This window comes from Callionymus lyra, chromosome 19 (assembly GCF_982586985.1).
Source record: "Callionymus lyra chromosome 19, fCalLyr1.hap1.1, whole genome shotgun sequence".
NCBI lineage: Eukaryota > Metazoa > Chordata > Actinopteri > Syngnathiformes > Callionymidae > Callionymus > Callionymus lyra.
In genome coordinates, this window is record NC_141836.1 from 2374809 (window position 1) to 2396698 (window position 21890).

Below are 21890 nucleotides of genomic sequence, written 5' to 3' on the forward strand. Positions count from 1 at the left end.
TGTTGATTCTTTGTTTCTTTTCGTTCTTCTCGTTCTTCTCGTTCTTCTGTTTCTTCTCTTTCTTCTCGTTCTTCTCTTTCTTCTGTTTCTTCTCTTTCTTCTCGTTCTTCTGTTTCTTCTGATTCTTCTGATTCTTCTCTTTCTTCTCGTTCTTCTCTTTCTTCTCTTTCTTCTGTTTCGTCTTTTTCTTCTCGTTCTTCTCTTTCTTCTGTTTCTTCTCTTTCTTGTGTTTCTTCTGTATCTTCTCTTTCTTCTCCTGCTTGTGTTTCTTCTCTTTCTTGTGTTTCTTGTGTTTCTTGTGTTTCTTGTGTTTCTCTCTCGTCTCAGTCGTGATGTTCGATGAACCTTTCTTTTGTTTCACCTTCAACTCTTTCTTTTCTAGTCTTCGTTCCATGTTTTTATTTCCTAAACGACGTAAATCATTTATGAAACACATTCATGTTTCACGTCCAGGTTCTAGTAGTACTCTGGCAGAGCTCGGCTAATAATAGTCGCTATTAATATTTCCTGTTGCCTAGCAACCGCCACAAGTAATAGCTTACTCTGGAAAAATAGATGACCGATAAGAAAGAGGGGGAGGAGGAAGAGGAGGAAGAGGAGGAAGAGGGGGTTCAATTCATTTATGATCTCTGGGGAGAAGAGCTGCAGTCGAGCAGAAGAACATTGAGGAATATTTTCATGCAACTCAAGGTTTTCATTAGTTTTCATCAGTTTCTTCTGTCGAAGAACCTTCGTTTGAAGTGAAGAAAGATTCACTGATGGACACGACCTTCAGGTTTAGAATCTTCAGACCATCTTCAGCACCAAGAGTGGTTTCCTCCAGGAAACATGTCTCTTCAAACACAACACGACTGCAGTAGATTCATCTCCAGAGATGTTGCTTCAACTCCAGCCTGAGGCTGAAGCTCCGTGAACTTCTGCAGGATCGTCTTCAACATCTCGTTGTAAATGTTCCTGAAACATCATGAAGACCTTCATGTCTTCTGACGTCAACGAATCTCGTTGTAAATGTTCCTGAAACATCAGAAAGACCTTCATGTCTTCTGACGTCAACGAATCTCATTGTAAATGTTCCTGAAACATCATGAAGACCTTCATGTCTTCTGACGTCAACGAATCTCGTTGTAAATGTTCCTGAAACTTCAGAAAGACCTTCATGTCTTCTGACGTCAACGAATCTCATTGTAAATGTTCCTGAAACATCATGAAGACCTTCATGTCTTCTGACGTCAACGAATCTCGTTGTAAATGTTCCTGAAACATCATGAAGACCTTCATGTCTTCTGACGTCAACGAATCTCGTTGTAAATGTTCCTGAAACATCAGAAAGACCTTCATGTCTTCTGACGTCAACGAATCTCGTTGTAAATGTTCCTGAAACATCAGAAAGACCTTCATGTCTTCTGACGTCAACGAATCTCGTGGTTAATGTTCCTGAAACATCATGAAGACCTTCATGTCTTCTGACGTCAACGAATCTCGTGGTTAATGTTCCTGAAACATCATGAAGACCTTCACGTCTGACGTCAACGAATCCAGTGAAACAAGTTGAACATGATTTTCTACCTGAATATTCCAAGTATTTCTTCAAAGGTGTAAAACTTTATCTTCAGTCCATGAACGTGTTTCATCTCTGATAACAAGTGAAGTCGAGAAGATCCAACATTCAAGGCTTTAAATGTTTATCTGGAGATGTTTGTTGATGGAAGTGTGTTCATGAGGAAGTGAACGAAACACAAGTGTGTTCGTTTCATTTCACTCGTCTGTGAGATTATTTGAGCCTCACTTGGCTTTGAGGACGAAGACCAGGATGAGAAAAACAATTTAAAGCCTTGACATGAAAACTTTATCGACAGTTCATGGACGACATGAAGCCACAGAAGTGAATATATTCATAAAAGTGATCAGCTGACAGGAAGTAAATGTGTCAGAATCCAACGTAATAAACGATCAACTCCTGATTTGAACTAAAACACGTTCAAATGGAGACGAAAAGTTTAAATTCTGTCCAGAAATGTTGAAACTACTTTTAAAAGTTCAACGTCACGATCAAGTCGTGGTTTAAAAACTTTTGATTCAAAATCTTAATTGTTCTGAGAAACTTGATATGAAAGTGAATCATAAGATCCAGGTTTAGGTTTAAAATCTTCCTCTGCTTTGTTACAAATATTACTGTGAGGACAATGTTACTGCAAATATTACTGTGAAGACAGTGTTACTGCAAATATTACTGTGAAGACAGTGTTACTGCAAATATTACTGTGAAGACAGTGTTACTGCAAATATTACTGTGAGGACAATGTTACTGCAAATATTACTGTGAAGACAATGTTACTGCAAATATTACTGTGAGGACAATGTTACTGCAAATATTACTGTGAAGACAATGTTACTGCAAAAAATACTGTGAGGACAATGTTACTGCAAATATTACTGTGAGGACAATGTTACTGCAAAAAATACTGTGAGGACAATGTTACTGCAAATATTACTGTGAGGACAATGTTACTGCAAATATTACTGTGAGGACAATGTTACTGCAAATATTACTGTGAACACAATGTTACTGCAAATATTACTGTGAGGACAATGTTACTGCAAATATTACTGTGAAGACAGTGTTACTGCAAATATTACTGTGAAGACAGTGTTACTGCAAATATTACTGTGAAGACAATGTTACTGCAAATATTACTGTGAACACAGTGTTACTGCAAATATTACTGTGAGGACAATGTTACTGCAAATATTACTGTGAGGACAATGTTACTGCAAATATTACTGTGAAGACAATGTTACTGCAAATATTACTGTGAGGACAATGTTACTGCAAATATTACTGTGAAGACAATGTTACTGCAAATATTACTGTGAGGACAATGTTACTGCAAATATTACTGTGAGGACAGTGTTACTGCAAATATTACTGTGAGGACAATGTTACTGCAAATATTACTGTGAAGACAATGTTACTGCAAATATTACTGTGAAGACAATGTTACTGCAAATATTACTGTGAGGACAATGTTACTGCAAATATTACTGTGAGGACAATGTTACTGCAAATATTACTGTGAGGACAATGTTACTGCAAATATTACTGTGAGGACAGTGTTACTGCAAATATTACTGTGAGGACAGTGTTACTGCAAATATTACTGTGAAGACAATGTTACACGGTTGTTCCATTTAAACTTGTTTTATTGATGTTGTTTATTCAAGGGAGCAGGAGGTTGTTGGTTCAGTTGCTCGTCCTGCTGCAGATGTTTACTGAAGACATTACAGGTTCAAATCCTCCGGCGGTTGCTATGGAGATAACCTGCTTCATCTTCATCAAGTGTTGCAACACAAGCTCATCACAAACTGAAGCTTCATCTTCTTTAAAAACCTGCAGCTGGTCGAGGAAGAACATGTTTCTTTCTCGTCCAGATCCTGGTCGGCGGCGCCTCAGGACCTCTGGGGCCAATTAGGAGGCGGCGGAGCCAAGAAGAGCAACAGATGCTTTTCCAGGCGATTTATTAAAATCAATCTGCGACCTCGACAGCTCGTTAAACCACCGCTAATCTAATTAGCTTCACTTGCCTCTGTTTTGCACACATTAGCAAAGACAAGAGGCTCCAAATGAGACATTAATTTGGCGTCCGGCGAGGATCTCAGCTGTCAGTCAAAGTCATCACACAGACGTTGACACTGGAGATAGAAATAGAAACACAATAAATCTAGATCATCTTGAGTCTGTTTCACGGACATGTTTTTTAATTTATACTTTTATTAGCATTAGCATGAATCTGATCTTTCAGCCTCTGATGTTGATCATTGAACACGTGTCGACTCTTAGTGAAGTTTGTTCAAGAATGAATGTATTATATCTGACGCTGCCTGACGAGCTTCTAGCTGTGAGCTTCATTAGCAAGTGAGCTACATTAGCAAGTGAGCTAAGTAAGCATGGCCGATAGATTATATTGTGAGCTCCATTAGCAAGTTAGCAACATTACCCTGTGAGCTTCATTAGCAAGTGAGCTAAGTTAGCATGTGAGCTACATTAGCTTTTGAGCCCCATTAGCAAGTGAGCTACATTACCCTGTGAGCTTCATTAGCAAGTGAGCTACATTAGTTGTGTCCCTAAAGACACTTTACCCTGATTGCTCCTGATGGCAGATTCGGCGCCATGTGGTGCAGCCTACAGCCTACTCCCATCAGTGTGTGTGAATGGCTGTCAAAGCGCTTTTTGACCCTGGTCTAGAAAGACGCTATATAAATAGACATTATTATTATTATTATTATTATTATTAGCATGTGAGCTAAGTTAGCATGGCAGATAGAGTAGTAAGTGAGCTACATTAGCATGTGAGCTAAGTTGGCATGTGAGCTACATTAGCTTGTGAGCCCCATTAGCAAGTGAGCTACATTACCCTGTGAGCTTCATTAGCAAGTGAGCTACATTAGCATGTGAGCTAAGTTAGCATGGCAGATAGAGTAGCAAGTGAGCTAAGTTAGCATGTGAGCTACGTTAGCACGTGAGCTACATTAGCTTGTGTGTTAGATGCTCTTATTAAAAATAACGATCCGATTCCTGAGTTAAATAAACGTCATTACATCTTAACCTCGTGAGATTCTTCGTCATGAACGAGATTTAAATGATTTATTTTCTACATTAATGTCACATTCTTTACATTTAACATCGTTTCCATGGTTTGATTGAGCAGCTCTGACGTGTGATGATGATGATGATGATGATGATGATGTTTATTGTTTTCCTTTACCAGCCTTTCATCTCTCTCTCTTTCTCTCTCTCTCTCTCTCTTTCTCTCTCTCTCTGTCTCTCTCTCGGTCTCTCTTTTTCTCTCTTTTTCTCTCTCTCGCTCTCTTTTTCTCTCTCTCTCTCTCTTTCTCTTTCTCTCTGTCTCTCTCTCAGTCTCTCTGTCTCTCTCTCTCTCTCTCTCTCTCCCTCAGTCTCTCTTTTTCTCTCTCTTTCTCTCTCTCTCTCTTTCTCTCTGTCTCTCTCTCTCTCTCTCTTTCTCTCTGTCTCTCTCTCTCTCTTTCTCTCTGTCTCTCTCTCTTTCTCTCTTTCTCTTTCTCTCTCTGTCTCTTTCTCTTTGTCTCTCTCTCTCTTTCTCTTTGTCTCTCTCTCTCTCTCTTTCTCTCTCTGTCTCTCTTGATATTGAACTAAAAGAGTAAAGTCATCAATGTGATGAATAAACAGACTTTGATTGACAGGTGTCAAAACATGATGAGAAACACATTAAATACGTGGTGGTGTTATATAAGATGATTGATTGATTGATTGATTGAGTGATTAAGCAGAGAGGCTTCTGGGAATTAAACTCATCGAGAGATTCGACATCTCTGGGATAGATTAGTGAGTCTGAGTCAGTGGAACAACAGCTCCTCCTGCTGGACACGAGCGGGACATGTTTTGACTTAGTTGGAATAAAGTGACACATTTGAAGAGCCTTCTGGCTCAGCTCTGTCTTCCACCTTATCTCATGATCCGATCAGCATGTGTGTGTGAGACACAACAATGTAAAGTGTGTGTGAGACACAACAATATAAAGTGTGTGAGACACAACAATGTAAAGTGTGTGTGAGACACAACAATATAAAGTTGTGTGTGAGACACAACAATGTAAAGTGTGTTTGAGACACAACAATGTAAAGTGTGTGTGAGACACAACAATGTAAAGTGTGTGTGAGACACAACAATGTAAAGTGTGTGTGAGACACAACAATGAGCTGCCTCGAGACAAACGCCCTCCATGTTGTGTTGTTTCGCACCATCTTTCAAAACACACAACAACAACACACTTCTTCTTCTCTGCAGATCAACGGCGACAAACGACCTTCAGAAATGATGAAGCCCAAACCGAAGCCGCAGAAGAAGAAGAAGAAGAAAGACCCCAACGAGCCGCAGAAGCCGGTGTCGGCGTACGCCCTCTTCTTCAGGGACACCCAGGCCGCCATCAAGGGCCAAAACCCTAACGCCACGTTCGGGGACGTCTCTAAGATCGTAGCGTCCATGTGGGACAGTCTGGGCGAGGAACAGAAGCAGGTGCGATCCACACCTTTGTTTCAATTAAAGACCCAATGTGTAGCAATGGAAACCATGCTCTGGCTCCCTCTAGTGTCAGGTCAGTGTAACAGCGTAAACTGACTCACGATTAAGTGAAATAAGAGTCGAATCAACTTCAACTTGAAATAACACTTGAGATGAGAAACAGTTGCACAAACAGTGACGATGAAAACCTGGAGCAGAACCAGACTCAGTAACTGGAGCTGCATTCATGGTGAATATGAAGAGAATATAGGAGAGTAACACTTTTTCAATGAACAACTGGTCACTAGAGGGCGCTGGTTCAGGATGTAATTACTTAATTATGAATTATTTATATTGTATATTTATTTATCTTTTATTTATATTATATTTATTCATATTATATTTATGTTATATATTTATTTATATGTATTCATATTATATTTATTTATATAGTATTTATTTGAATCATATATTTATTTATATTATATATTTATTTATCTTATATATGTGTTTGTTCATCAAACCAGAGAATCATTGATCTGCAAATGAGTCTGAGCTATAATGTAATATAATGTAATATAATATAATATAATGTAATATAACGTAATATAATGTAATGTAATATAATATCATGTAATATCGTATCTTATCATATCATATAATGCAATATTCTAGATCTAACTTCTGAAGGTGCAGTCACTCTGTTCGCCTGTAGGCGGCGCTTCAACACAATATTGTCTCTAATGTAGGAGAACGATTGAGATGGTGTGTGTGGGGGGGGGTGTGTGTGCGTGTGTGTGGGGGGTGTGTGTGTCTGTGGGGGTGTGTGTGCGTGTGTGTGTGTGTGTGTGTGTGTGTGTGTGTGTGTGTGTGTGTGTGTTTTGAACTACTGATGTGTGTGTGTGTGTTGAACTCACTGATGTGTGTGTGTGTGTGTGTTGAACTCACTGTTATGTGTGTGTGTGTGTGTTGAACTCTCTGATGTGTGTGTGTGTTGAACTCACTGATGTGTGTGTGTGTGTGTTTAACTCACTGATGTGTGTGTGTTGAACTCACTGATGTGTGTGTGTGTGTGTTGGACTCACTGATGTGTGTGTGTGTGTGTTGAACTCACTGATGTGTGTGTGTGTGTGTTGTACTCACTGATGTGTGTGTTGTACTCACTGATGTGTGTGTGTGTGTGTTGAACTCACTGATGTGTGTGTGTGTGTGTGTGTTGAACTCACTGATGTGTGTGTGTGTGTGTGTTGAACTCACTGATGTGTGTGTTGAACTCACTGATGTGTGTGTGTGTGTGTGTGTTGTACTCACTGATGTGTGTGTGTGTGTGTGTGTTGTACTCACTGATGTGTGTGTTGAACTCACTGATGTGTGTGTGTGTGTGTTGAACTCACTGATGTGTGTGTGTGTGTTGAACTCACTGATGTGTGTGTTGAACTCACTGATGTGTGTGTGTGTGTTGAACTCACTGATGTGTGTGTTGAACTCACTGATATGTGTGTGTGTGTGTGTGTGTTGACCTCAGGCCTACAAGAAGAAAACAGAGGCAGCGAAGAAGGAGTACCTCAAGGCATTGGCCACGTACAGAGCCAGTCTGGTTTCCAAGGTAACCACACAGATGCTCGTCATGTGGGCATATTTATAGATATATATATCTATATATATATAGATATATATATCTATATATATATATGTGAGTGTATTTATATATTTATATATACATATATATATATATATATATGTGTGTGTATTTATATATATATACATACAGTATGTGTGTGTATTTATATATTTATTTATATATTTCTATATGTATGTATTTATTTATATATTTCTATATGTATGTATTTATTTATATATTTCTATATGTATGTATTTATTTATATATTTCTATATGTGGTCACAGACGTACAGCGACGAGTCCAAGAGTGTCCATCAGAACCAGTCGTCTCACATCCTGACCCAGAAGCCTCTGTACAGTCCTCAGACCTCCTCGTACCTGGGCGGTCCGGCCTCCTTCCCGCTCTCAGACCTGCAGAGTTTCGGGGGTCCGGGGCGTCACGGCCTGGGTCCGCCTCAGATGCTGCCCCCCAGCATGAGTGCCTCTCCGCCCGCCCCCTTCCAGATCAGCCCCCCCCTGCACGCCCAGCTGAGCCTGCACCAGAACCTGAACCCGACGCTCCGCATGCAGCAGCAGACCCTGCACCAGATGATGACCTCGCCCCCCCTCAGCCAGCAGGTGGGTCAGAGGTCAACCTCCTGGCACTGGACCCGAACTCACCGTCTCTCCTGCAGGGATTCATCCAGACCGACTACCAGAACTCTCCGTCTCCAGGAGCCCAGAACCCGGGCCACGGACAGAACCCGGACTGGGACAGCGAGTACTGCAACAGAGACTGTGGCCCCGCCCACTGCAGGTACGAGTCCTCAGGTGTGACGGAAGAATCTTAGTAATAAATGATGAGATTATAGAAGAAACACAGAAGAATATAAAGATGAGATTATAGAAGAAACACAGAAGAATATAAAAATAAGATTATAGAAGAAACACAGAAGAATATAAAGATGAGATTATAGAAGAAAGACAGATGAATATAAAAATGAGATTATTGAAGAAACACAGAAGAACATAAAGATGAGATTATAGAAGAAACACAGAAGAATATAAAGATGAGATTATAGAAGAAACACAGAAGAATATAAATATGAGATTATAGAAGAAACACAGAAGAATATAAATATGAGATTATAGAAGAAACACAGAAGAATATAAATATGAGATTATAGAAGAAACACAGAAGAATATAAAGATGAGATTATAGAAGAAACACAGAAGAATATAAATATGAGATTATAGAAGAAACACAGAAGAATATAAAGATGAGATTATAGAAGAAAGACAGATGAATATAAAAATGAGATTATTGAAGAAACACAGAAGAACATAAAGATGAGATTATAGAAGAAACACAGAAGAACATAAAGATGAGATTATAGAAGAAACACAGAAGAATATAAAGATGAGATTATAGAAGAAACACAGAAGAATATAAAGATGAGATTATAGAAGAAACACAGAAGAATATAAAGATGAGATTATAGAAGAAAGACAGAAGAATATAAAGATGAGATTATAGAAGAAAGACAGATGAATATAAAAATGAGATTATTGAAGAAACACAGATGAATATAAAGATGAGATTATAGAAGAAACACAGATGAATATAAAAATGAGATTATAGAAGAAACACAGAAGAATATAAAAATGAGATTATAGAAGAAACACAGATGAATATAAAAATAAGATTATAGAAGAAACACAGATGAATATAAAGATGAGATTATTGAAGAAACACAGAAGAATATAAAGATGACATTATAGAAGAAACACAGATGAATATAAAGATGAGATTATAAAAGAAACACAGATGAATATAAAAATTAGATTATAGAAGAAACACAGATGAATATAAAAATGAGATTATAGAAGAAACACAGATGAATATAAAGATGAGATTATAAAAGAAACACAGAAGAATATGAAGATGAGATTATAGAAGAAACACAGATGAATATAAAAATGAGATTATAGAAGAAACACAGATGAATATAAAGATGAGATTATAGAAGAAACACAGATGAATATAAAGATGAGATTATAGAAGAAACACAGATGAATATAAAAATAAGATTATAGAAGAAACACAGAAGAATATAAATATGAGATTATAGAAGAAACACAGAAGAATATAAAGATGAGATTATAGAAGAAACACAGAAGAATATAAATATGAGATTATAGAAGAAACACAGAAGAATATAAAGATGAGATTATAGAAGAAAGACAGATGAATATAAAAATGAGATTATTGAAGAAACACAGAAGAACATAAAGATGAGATTATAGAAGAAACACAGAAGAACATAAAGATGAGATTATAGAAGAAACACAGAAGAATATAAAGATGAGATTATAGAAGAAACACAGAAGAATATAAAGATGAGATTATAGAAGAAACACAGAAGAATATAAAGATGAGATTATAGAAGAAAGACAGAAGAATATAAAGATGAGATTATAGAAGAAAGACAGATGAATATAAAAATGAGATTATTGAAGAAACACAGATGAATATAAAGATGAGATTATAGAAGAAACACAGATGAATATAAAAATGAGATTATAGAAGAAACACAGAAGAATATAAAAATGAGATTATAGAAGAAACACAGATGAATATAAAAATAAGATTATAGAAGAAACACAGATGAATATAAAGATGAGATTATTGAAGAAACACAGAAGAATATAAAGATGACATTATAGAAGAAACACAGATGAATATAAAGATGAGATTATAAAAGAAACACAGATGAATATAAAAATTAGATTATAGAAGAAACACAGATGAATATAAAAATGAGATTATAGAAGAAACACAGATGAATATAAAGATGAGATTATAAAAGAAACACAGAAGAATATAAAGATGAGATTATAGAAGAAACACAGATGAATATAAAAATGAGATTATAGAAGAAACACAGATGAATATAAAGATGAGATTATAGAAGAAACACAGATGAATATAAAGATGAGATTATAGAAGAAACACAGATGAATATAAAGATGAGATTATAAAAGAAACACAGATGAATATAAAAATGAGATTATAGAAGAAACACAGATGAATATAAAGATGAGATTATAGAAGAAACACAGATGAATATAAAAATAAGATTATAGAAGAAACACAGATGAATATAAAGATGAGATTATAAAAGAAACACAGAAGAATATAAAGATGAGATTATTGAAGAAACACAGAAGAATATAAAGATGAGATTATAAAAGAAACAAAGAAGAATATAAAGATGAGATTATAGAAGAAACACAGAAGAATATAAAGATGAGATTATAAAAGAAACACAGATGAATATAAAAATGAGATTATAGAAGAAACACAGATGAATATAAAGATGAGATTATAGAAGAAACACAGATGAATATAAAAATGAGATTATAGAAGAAACACAGAAGAATATAAAGATGAGATTATAAAAGAAACACAGATGAATATAAAAATGAGATTATAGAAGAAACACAGATGAATATAAAGATGAGATTATAGAAGAAACACAGATGAATATAAAAATGAGATTATAGAAGAAACACAGATGAATATAAAGATGAGATTATAAAAGAAACACAGATGAATATAAAGATGAGATTATAGAAGAAACACAGATGAATATAAAGATGAGATTATAGAAGAAACACAGAAGAATATAAAGATGAGATTATAGAAGAAACACAGAAGAATATAAAGATGAGATTATAAAAGAAACACAGAAGAATATAAAGATGAGATTATAAAAGAAACACAGATGAATATAAAGATGAGATTATAAAAGAAACACAGATGAATATAAAAATGAGATTATTGAAGAAACACAGAAGAATATAAAGATAAGATTATTGAAGAATGTGACACATCAGTTGATTGACAGGTGAGTGGCAGTGGTCAGGTGATATTATGGGATGTCTCTCCTGCAGCAGTGGTCAGAGCCGGGACAAGCTTCTCTACCTCACTTGAAGAAACCAAGACCTCCTTCTTCTCTTGGTGGATCCTGAGAACCCAAAGATCTCCTCGAGCACCTTCACTCTTCTTCTCCTCCGTCCTCGACTCAAGACCAAAAAAGAGAAACATCTTTGTACTTTTGTTGTGAGTTTTTTAATGATCCTTCTTGGATTGTGCAGCAGCAGGTGAGGACGCACCTCAGGACAGGTGAGTCTCACCTGAGAGACACTTTCATGATGGTTTGTAAGCCCCGCCCCCTTCTAGTCCAGGACTTCCTCTTCTTCACGAGTGATTGTAAATATGTTCTCGCTCCGATCCGAGGCTCTCACGGCCGACCAGACCTCGCGGTTGTCAGGGACCCCCCTCACCTCTGACCCCGCCTCTTGTACAGGTGAATCAAAGGTTGCTAAATGTGAAATGTTAAGAAGAAACTGTGGGTTGAAGAGTTTTGACTAGTTTTATTGGTGTTTAGATTGTGTTCATCTTTTCTCTTGTGTTTCTCACTGTAGCAGGAGCTTCTGGGAGGGTCGGGGTCACGGGGTCAAATGATGTTGTGTATAAAGCTGCCAAATCTTTAACAGAACCGATGATTTGTTGAATAGCATCGTTTTATTTAATGATCTATTTATGACATGAAGTTTCAATCTGGCTCTTCTTTTGTTGTTATTATCATTATTATTATTATTATTATTGTTATTATTATTATTTGATCTGAAGATGTTTTAGATTCATTCATGTTTTTCTTTTCTTTAATCTGTAATAAAATGTTTCAAGTGGACGAGTGTCTTTTTGTTTGATTTGCACCGTAACATTACGACCTCCTGACCCTGTCAAGGTCACCCTCGGCTCCCAAACGTCATCGACTGATCGGTTTTAAGATGGAAACACAAAAGATCATTTAAAATTCACTTTAACTCTTTTGTCATAAGAGGATTTGTTTCTTATTCCAGGTTGTTTTTTGTACTTTGTGTTGAAAACTCAGAGAATTATTTTATTTTGAATTTCACATTAATGTCTGGATATAAATCCTTCATCTCTTCCTCTTCCTTATCCTTCTTTAGCTCCCTCTCTTTTTCTTTCTCCCTTCACTGACACAACAGCGCCCCCTGGTGTTTGTTCGCAGCAAGTGTAGCAGGAAAAACAAAAGTGCTGATGATTATTACAGACGTGACGTCAACATCACAGCTATCACGTGACTCAGATAAGATTTCATACCTTTTCTCCACCAACAGCGGAACCGTCAGGTGGTTCATTGAAGCAGAAATTAACGTATTTTGAAAACAGAAGCTTTTATTTTGTAGCGGATGTCTCCGCGCAGCAACCCGGAAGTATAAATTAACATAAGAAACGAATGTCAGTCCAGAGCTGTGTCTTAAACATACTTCTCTTAGTATACTAGAAGTTAGTATCATCAGGATAGTGTACGTACTAACTAGTAACTAATCCTCCACAGATAGTTTGTCTCAAATCAAACTCTGCTGCTACAAACAGGAAATGACGCGACAGCTTCTTCTTCTACTATTTAACGATGATTTCAACGAGCTGTAGGAACACTAGTGACACCTGCTGGCAGCACGTTTGGTTTCAAGAAATATGAGAACCTAAATATTGATATTTATGTCACAAAGACGTGTTTATCCTCGTACTGCTGCGGAAAATATTCATCGACTGCAGACGGATGTGTATCAAGCGCCGCCATCTTGGTTCAGTGTCATCAGAGGCATCAACAACTACAGGTAAGAAGGTACTTCTCAACTTAAAATACTATTATTCACTGAATTCTGGACCGTTTGGTCCGTTCAAATCGTCATACATGTAGCTATGATACAAGGTGCCTGGATATATAAAACATGCTGGTTTTACTACTAATGGATGAGCTAAAAATGGTTAAACCAGTAGAACTACAGGTCGAGAGCAGCCAAGTCGGGGCCCATAAGGGGGTTCCAAACATGGGTTTAGTGTTGTGTCACTGAAATGTGTCAATATCGGTCGTGTGTCGTGGACTCACTTAGCAGCCACTAGCCAGTAACAGCAACAGCGGCATGAGGGGGTTTCCAGACACAACAACGTTGCAGTTTTTTAAGCAGTTCAATCATTTTGTCATTGATGAGGACCAATGACCAATTCAGAGGTCTTGGGTTCAATACATTCAGGGGTCTTGGGTTCATTAGATTCAGAGGTATTGGGTTCAATAGATTTAGAGGTCATGGGTTCATTAGATTCAGAGGTATTGGGTTCATTAGATTCAGAGGTCATGGGTTCACTAGATTCAGAGGTCATGGGTTCATTAGATTCAGAGGTCTTGGGTTCATTAGATTCAGAGGTCTTGGGTTCATTAGATTCAGAGGTCTTGGGTTCACTAGATTCAGAGGTCTTGGGTTCATTAGATTCAGAGGTCTTGGGTTCATTAGATTCAGAGGTATTGGGTTCATTAGATTCAGAGGTCTTGGGTTCATTAGATTCAGAGGTCTTGGGTTCATTAGATTCAGAGGTCTTGGGTTCACTAGATTCAGAGGTCTTGGGTTCATTAGATTCAGAGGTCTTGGGTTCATTAGATTCAGAGGTATTGGGTTCACTAGATTCAGAGGTCTTGGGTTCATTAGATTCAGAGGTCTTGGGTTCATTAGATTCAGAGGTCTTGGGTTCATTAGATTCAGAGGTCTTGGGTTCACTAGATTCAGAGGTCTTGGGTTCATTAGATTCAGAGGTCTTGGGTTCATTAGATTCAGAGGTCTTGGGTTCATTAGATTCAGAGGTCTTGGGTTCATTAGATTCAGAGGTCTTGGGTTCATTAGATTCAGAGGTCTTGGGTTCACTAGATTCAGAGGTCTTGGGTTCATTAGATTCAGAGGTCTTGGGTTCATTAGATTCAGAGGTCTTGGGTTCATTAGATTCAGAGGTCTTGGGTTCATTAGATTCAGAGGTCTTGGGTTCATTAGATTCAGAGGTCTTGGGTTCATTAGATTCAGAGGTTTTGGGTTCATTAGATTCAGAGGTCTTGGGTTCACTAGATTCAGAGGTCTTGGGTTCAATAGATTCAGAGGTATTGGGTTCATTAGATTCAGAGGTCTTGGGTTCACTAGATTCAGAGGTCATGGGTTCACTAGATTTAGAGGTCATGGTGTACATTTAATCAAGATGACGTCATTATTAACCTTGTTAAACACAACACGAGTATGAAACTAAACAGACTTAAACTTGTAAATGAAAGAGACTAAATCTATGGATAAAGTGTTAAAATCTGTCCATATCTATGTTCAATTCATTCTATATTTGTGCTGCAATAACAACAGTTGTGTGTCCATGTTTGTTCATATTGACGAGACTCAGTCGTTCTTTAATCTTTCATCTCTAATAAAGCCTGTGTCTCCATCGTCGACGTTTCATTTCCTCAACGAAATGAAACGTCGACGTGTGACAAAGACACAAAGATTCACATTAACTTGTTGATGGAACTGATCAGACCTTATTGATCCGACACGACAACATTGGGGCTGAACGTCGTCAACAAAAATATCTTTATTTTCACGTCTTGACGACAAGGAAGTAAAACAAAGACGTTTCAGGCACGTTTCCATTTGTGCTTCTCAAACCACCGACACGTTTACTCGACGTATAACAACACAAACCATCATCCGTTAAACATTTGAAAGTGATTTGACGTTTATACACGACTGTGTCACAACATTGGATCTGACTCCACTTCACAGCAGCTCCAGAAGTCAAAACTGTTACACATGTTGTTTCGAACGACTTCTGAACGCACACACGTATTTAGAGACACAACATTCACTTTGGTCTGAATACAAAAGACAGTAAAGCCACAGCTGGAGACACAAACACAGCAGTTCTTCATCCCAGACTTTGAAACACAACAAAAACATTGCGATCAATGATCACAACACAATCATTAATGATGTAAAAAACTGAAGCTGTGCTTTTAAAAAACATGAAAGTGTCGAAACAATCGTCCAAGTGTTCGCTACATGAGAGTCAACACGTTTAGCTTCAGCTAACATGTCCGTCGTTACTTTTGTGTCGATGTCGTCAACAAAAAGAGCTCATTATGAAACTGATGTCACTTCCTGTTGTGACACGCGAGGGCAGGAAGTCACGCCAGAGTCAAACATGACCAGATGTTCTTCTGCTAGCAGCTTAGCTCATAGAATTATACTGTTAGTAAGTAAGTCATTTGTATTTGTAGAGAACTTTACTAGACCAGGGTCACAAAGAACTTAAACAATCAAAACAATATTGAATAAAATATATACTTTAAAGATCAAGACAAAAAAAAGCTCAAATAAGAAAGTCTTGAGATGTTTCTTGAAGGAGTCAGTAGATCATCAAACACACAGATGTTTCCAAAGCTTAATTATTAATAATTATTATTATTATATTATAAATATTAATTATTATTAATCCTGCTTTTCGGCAGGAAAATGAAAACATTCAATGTATTCCACGTTCCGGGGCGAAAATAATAAAGTCCATAAGTTGTGAGTGTGAAGCTCGGATGCAGAACCGACGGAGCTTATAGAACGATGTGGTCACGAACGTAAACCTGATCCACGTCCTACTGCGACGCCTCCTCAGGAACCGCCATGAAGATCTTCTGACAGAACGTTGTGAAGATTTCTGAGGAGAGAAGACTTGTCTGTTGACTCCCCAGGAGACGTTTATCCAAACAAACAGATGCTCGGCCGCCCTTGAGCAAACAGCCTCGGACTCGCAGCATCAACATGAAGCTCCGACTCACCCAGCATCTTACGGACCCCCTGCGGTTTCTTCCACTTGTAGCCCAGCAGGTACGCCGGGATACCTGTGAGAATGATGCCCACGCCGATGAGACACTCGTACGGCGCCGCCCAGAAGGAAACCACGATCATGAAGACGCAGCTCAGGACGAACGTGACGGGAACGACCAGGTAGACCTGAAAAGATCAGAGGCTCGTGAAGGACACGGCGTCTCTTGTTGTCCACAGACGACAAAGACACTCGAGCGCCACTCGTGAGGATGAAAGGCTGACGCACCTTGATGGGGCGCCTCAGGTGAGGCTTCTTGAAGCGCAGCCACACCATCCCGGCCACAGCCATCCCCACGCACAGCCACGTGAAGAAGCTGAAGAGGTTGATGACGGAGAAGATGTCCTGAGAGACGGCGTAGATCATGGACAGAAGACACTGAGGAGACAAACATCTCTCAGAGCTCTGAAGGCATATTAACGGAATATATGAAGGTCTTACTGTGAAGACCAGCGACGGCACCGGAGTGAAGAGGTCTGTGTGGACCAGACCCAGAGCAGCAGGAAGTTGACCTTCACGAGCTCCCACATAGAACAATCTGACAGAGGAATCATCTTCATCATCATCTTTATCTTCATCATTATCATCATCTTTATCTTCATCATCATCATTATCATCATCATCATTATAATCACCTTTATCATCATCTTTATCTTCATCATGATCATCATCATCTTCATCATCACCTATATCATCATCTTTATCTTCATCATCATCACCTTTATCTTCATCATGATCATCATCATCTTCATCATCACCTATATCATCATCTTTATCTTCATCATCATCACCTTTATCATCATCTTTATCTTCATCATGATCATCATCATCTTCATCATCACCTATATCATCATCTTTATCTTCATCATCATCACCTTTATCATCATCTTTATCTTCATCATGATCATCATCATCTTCATCATCACCTATATCATCATCTTTATCCTCATAATCATCTTTATCTTCTTCCTCATCTTCATCTTCATCTTTATCCTCATCTTCATCATCATCACCTTTATCATCATCTTCATCATCATCTGTATCATCTTCATCTTCATCATCATCATCTTTATCATCTTCATCATCATCTTTATCATCTTTATCTTCATCGTCATCAGCTTTATCCTCCTAATCATCTTTATCTTCATCATCTTCATCATCATCATCTTTATCCTCATCATCATCTTTATCTTCTTCCTCATCTTCATCTTCATCTTTATCCTCATCTTCATCTTCATCATCATCACCTTTATCATCATCTTCATCATCATCATCTTTATCCTCATAATCATCTTTATCATCATCATCATCATTAATAAATTGTCTTCACTGACGACACATTTCTAAATAGTTGAAGATCTTGTTGATCAACTTTTATTGACACGATTGTTCTTAAAATGATGTTTAGAAAAACTAAATATTTTTTAACAAAGAATGTGTTTGTGTCGTTGTTGTGTTGTTGTTGTTGTGTTGCGCTCTATAAATGTCTAAAACACTGAGAGGATTATAGAACAGTGCCACCTAGTGGTTTGTGAAAAATGCAAAGTTAGTTAAAAAGTCTTCATGGAAAGATGTTCCTCACGACAGATCCTGAAGGACCAGAGGCTGAGGCTCACCGGGCCGAGGTGAACAAGGATCCGTTGACGGCTCCGAAACACGACAGACCCACGAACACGGGGATCAGCCAGGCCATGGCGCCGAGGTGGTACTCGCCGAAACTCACCGCCACGGCCTCCGAGGCCACCATGGCGGCGGGCGAGAGCGTGGTGAAGTAGGCCATGTTGGTGAGGACGTAGACCACGGTGACGATGGGCATCGAGATGATGATGGCCAAGGGCAGGTTCCTGATGGTGAAGAAGAAACACGACTTCTCTCGTCAACACCTGTTGATCTTCATTCTTCGTCTCCTGAAGGCCACGTTCCATCTGTGTTGACGTGACCTTCAGGTGTTGAAGGAACTGAAGGTTGTGGGTTCGATGCTGAGGAATGTGGCTCACCTCTCTGGATTGACCATCTCCTCCGTCACGTAGTTCAGGTAATTCCTGACGAACAAGAGCAGCTTCAGGAACCTCCTCAGGAATGTTTGGATCTTCACTCACCAGCCGCCGAAGGCGAAGAGTCCACTGTACAGAGCCAGGACCAGGTTCCCCACGTCGTAGCTGCTGCCCTCGAACGCTACGTCGGGGCTCAGGTACGGCACCTCACCTGAGGACACAAGTCACATGATCACACAAGTCACATGATCCACCTGATCTTCTCACGCTGGGATCACCTCCTCAACACATCACACAACCACACAATCACACAACCACACAACCACACAAACACACAACCACACAATCCTTCCTCTGTTCTAATGAAAGAACTCAGTGTGACTGGTTTCCATGGCAACAGAGCATGTAGGTGTGTTTGTGGGACACTTGTCGAGCTACACAACACATCTACACAACATGACAACATTTGAAGATCTGGATAATATATATATATATATATATATATATATATGTATATGTATATATGTATATATACAGTATATATGTATATAATAGTAATGTATATAATAGTTGTCTGATAATATCTACAGGTAACAAACACAGTGTTCATGACTCACCTGTGAAGATCTGGATGAAGCCGAAGAGGATGATGATGACGAGCGCGAGGAGCTTCGACGCCGTGAAAAGATCCTGCACTTTAGTGGCGGCTCTGACGCTGATGCAGTTGACGAAGGTGAGCGACGCTGAGGAGACGTGATGTTAGCGTGATGTCACAGGACGTTACTGTGATGTCACAGGACGTTACTGTGATGTCACAGGACGTTACTGTGATGTCACAGGACGTTACTGTGATGTCACAGGACATTACTGTGATGTCACAGGACGTGATGTCACAGGACATTACTGTGATGTCACAGGACGTTACTGTGATGTCACAGGACGTGATGTCACAGGACGTGATGTAACAGGACGTGATGTCACAGGACGTGATGTCACAGGATGTTACTGTGATGTCACAGGACGTGATGTCACAGGACGTTACTATGATGTCACAGGATGTTACTGTGATGTCACAGGACGTGATGTCACAGGACGTGATGTCACAGGACGTTACTATGATGTCACAGGATGTTACTGTGATGTCACAGGACGTGATGTCACAGGACGTGATGTCACAGGACGTTACTGTGATGTCACAGGACGTGATGTCACAGGACGTTACTGTGATGTCACAGGACGTTACTGTGATGTCACAGGACGTTACTGTGATGTCACAGGACGTTACTGTGATGTCACAGGACGTTACTGTGATGTCACAGGACGTGATGTCACAGGACGTTACTGTGATGTCACAGGACGTGATGTCACAGGACGTTACTGTGATGTCACAGGATGTTACTGTGATGTCACAGGACGTGATGTCACAGGATGTTACTGTGATGTCACAGGACGTTACTGTGATGTCACAGGACGTGATGTCACAGGATGTTACTGTGATGTCACAGGACGTGATGTCACAGGATGTTACTGTGATGTCACAGGACGTTACTGTGATGTCACAGGACGTGATGTCACAGGACGTTACTATGATGTCACAGGATGTTACTGTGATGTCACAGGACGTGATGTCACAGGACGTTACTGTGATGTCACAGGACGTTACTGTGATGTCACAGGATGTTACTGTGATGTCACAGGACGTTACTGTGATGTCACAGGATGTTACTGTGATGTCACAGGATGTTACTGTGATGTCACAGGACGTGATGTCACAGGACGTTACTGTGATGTCACAGGACGTGATGTCACAGGATGTGATGTCACAGGACGTGATGTCACAGGACGTGATGTCACAGGACTCACCCAGGCAGGCGCAGGCGAGCAGCTTGGCGGCGCTGTCAGGCACGGGGCAGCTGGGGAAGAAGGGCTTGAGCAGGTACGTTGCGAACACCAGCGACACCACGTACTGAGAGGACGGGCGGATGATCAGCATCTCCACCCACAGCTTGAGGAAAGCGGCCAGATCTCCGTAGACCTCCAGGATGTAGGTGTAGTCGCCGCCGGACCTGGTGATGGTGGTCCCCAGCTCGGCGTAGCACAGCGCCCCCATGGTGGAGATGACGCCGCACACGCACCAGACCACCAGCGAGAGTCCGGCCGAGCCGGTCGCCTTGACGACGCCCGTCGGGGTCACGAAGATTCCCGACCCGATGATGGTTCCGATGATCATCGCGACGCCGTTGACCAGCGTGATGCTGCGCTTGAGCTGGATCTTCTCCGGACCCTCGGAGACCATCAGGTCCGACCCTTGACCTTCAGCCTCGTCTTCACCTGACGCAGGAAACACGTGAGCATCGGACCAGAACCAGAACCAAAACCAACTGTTATTATTATGATATTAATGATAAATATATAACATTAATATATATATATATATATATATATATATATATATGATCTTATTAATACTATAGATTTTTCATCATGATTTAAACCCACATGTGTCTCTCCCAGCTTCTCAGGGTGAGAGGCGTTGGACACCCTGGACAGGACGCCAGACTCCTGTGTTTGTCTCAGTTTTATCTTGATCTTTAAAGTAAATATTTTATTTTTTATTGTTTTAGAGCTTTGTCTGGTCTAGAAGAGCACTAAATAAATATCACACACACACACACACACACACACACACACACACACACACACACACACACACACTTCTCATCCAAACACTGATGTTTTCAGACTAACAACAACAACAACAACAACAACAACAACAACAACAACAACAATAATGATGATTTAAACGCACACGTGTGTTTTGTGAGAACAAGTTTCCAAACAAACAATGTTGTGTAGTTCGAGTCTAAACCGGTCAGAACTCCGGTTTCCTCCCATTGTTCAGCAGGTCCAACAGGAAAGTTGAAGATGAAACGTTGCATCAGAGCACATGGTTCCCTCACCTGTCATCCTCTCGCACGCCGCCCTGGCTACACTCTCTCGGCTTCCTCGACATTTCACCTCCGGCTCAGCCATCTTCGCTGTCGACGCTTCTGTATGTCGTTTCCTTCTGTATGTCGTCTCCTTCTTTGTCTCCTTCTTTGTCTCCTTCTTTGTCTCCTTCTTTGTCTCCTTCTTTGTCTCCTTCCTGCTGCTGCGAGTCCTCGTCTGACGCCTTTCTCTGCTGGACTCACACACTTAAACCCCCTCCCCCGCCACACACATCACACACGCATCACACACACATGCATCACACACACATACATCTCACACACACTGCCTTCATCCCTCAGACTCGAGCTGACACACACACACACACACACACACACACTCTCCCTCCAGGCGGCTCCAGTGACGACGCCCACACTTGAGTGCCGGAGCCTCTAATTGGCTGCAGCCGGTGAGTTTAACGACCATGTGATCCGTAATCTGAGTTTGTTCATAATCCAGTGTTTGTGTCGCAGGTGATGCTTGAGACGC

The 21890-nt window shown here is 39.8% G+C and overlaps 2 protein-coding genes across 5 annotated transcripts in view; one reads left to right on the top strand and one right to left on the bottom strand.

The window, feature by feature from the left end:
- Positions 1 to 12332, top strand: part of LOC148058905 (TOX high mobility group box family member 2-like) — a 40294-nt gene extending 27962 nt beyond the window's left edge. The window contains exons 5-9 of one of the 4 annotated variants that reach the window (XM_087781226.1): positions 5822 to 6049; positions 7560 to 7640; positions 7941 to 8273; positions 8330 to 8451; positions 11546 to 12332. In XM_087781226.1, coding sequence (XP_087637352.1) covers positions 5822 to 6049; positions 7560 to 7640; positions 7941 to 8273; positions 8330 to 8451; positions 11546 to 11549 — 768 coding nt within the window. In that variant the 3' untranslated portion in view covers positions 11550 to 12332. The remainder of the gene's footprint in view (positions 1 to 5821; positions 6050 to 7559; positions 7641 to 7940; positions 8274 to 8329; positions 8452 to 11545) is intronic. The other 3 variants (XM_087781224.1, XM_087781225.1, XM_087781223.1) reach the window with 3 other exon arrangements.
- A 2772-nt stretch (positions 12333 to 15104) lies between these two features.
- LOC148058906 (large neutral amino acids transporter small subunit 1-like) lies at positions 15105 to 21854 on the bottom strand. Its single transcript, XM_087781770.1, has 10 exons — positions 21374 to 21854; positions 20277 to 20744; positions 19031 to 19156; positions 18519 to 18624; positions 18417 to 18461; positions 18036 to 18263; positions 16861 to 16957; positions 16648 to 16797; positions 16373 to 16547; positions 15105 to 16251 (listed from the first exon to the last, which is right to left on the bottom strand). The coding sequence occupies exons 1-10, from the start codon at positions 21444 to 21446 to the stop codon at positions 16190 to 16192; spliced, it is 1530 nt and encodes a 509-aa protein (XP_087637896.1). The 5' UTR covers positions 21447 to 21854; the 3' UTR covers positions 15105 to 16189.
- Positions 21855 to 21890: the final 36 nt, after the last annotated feature.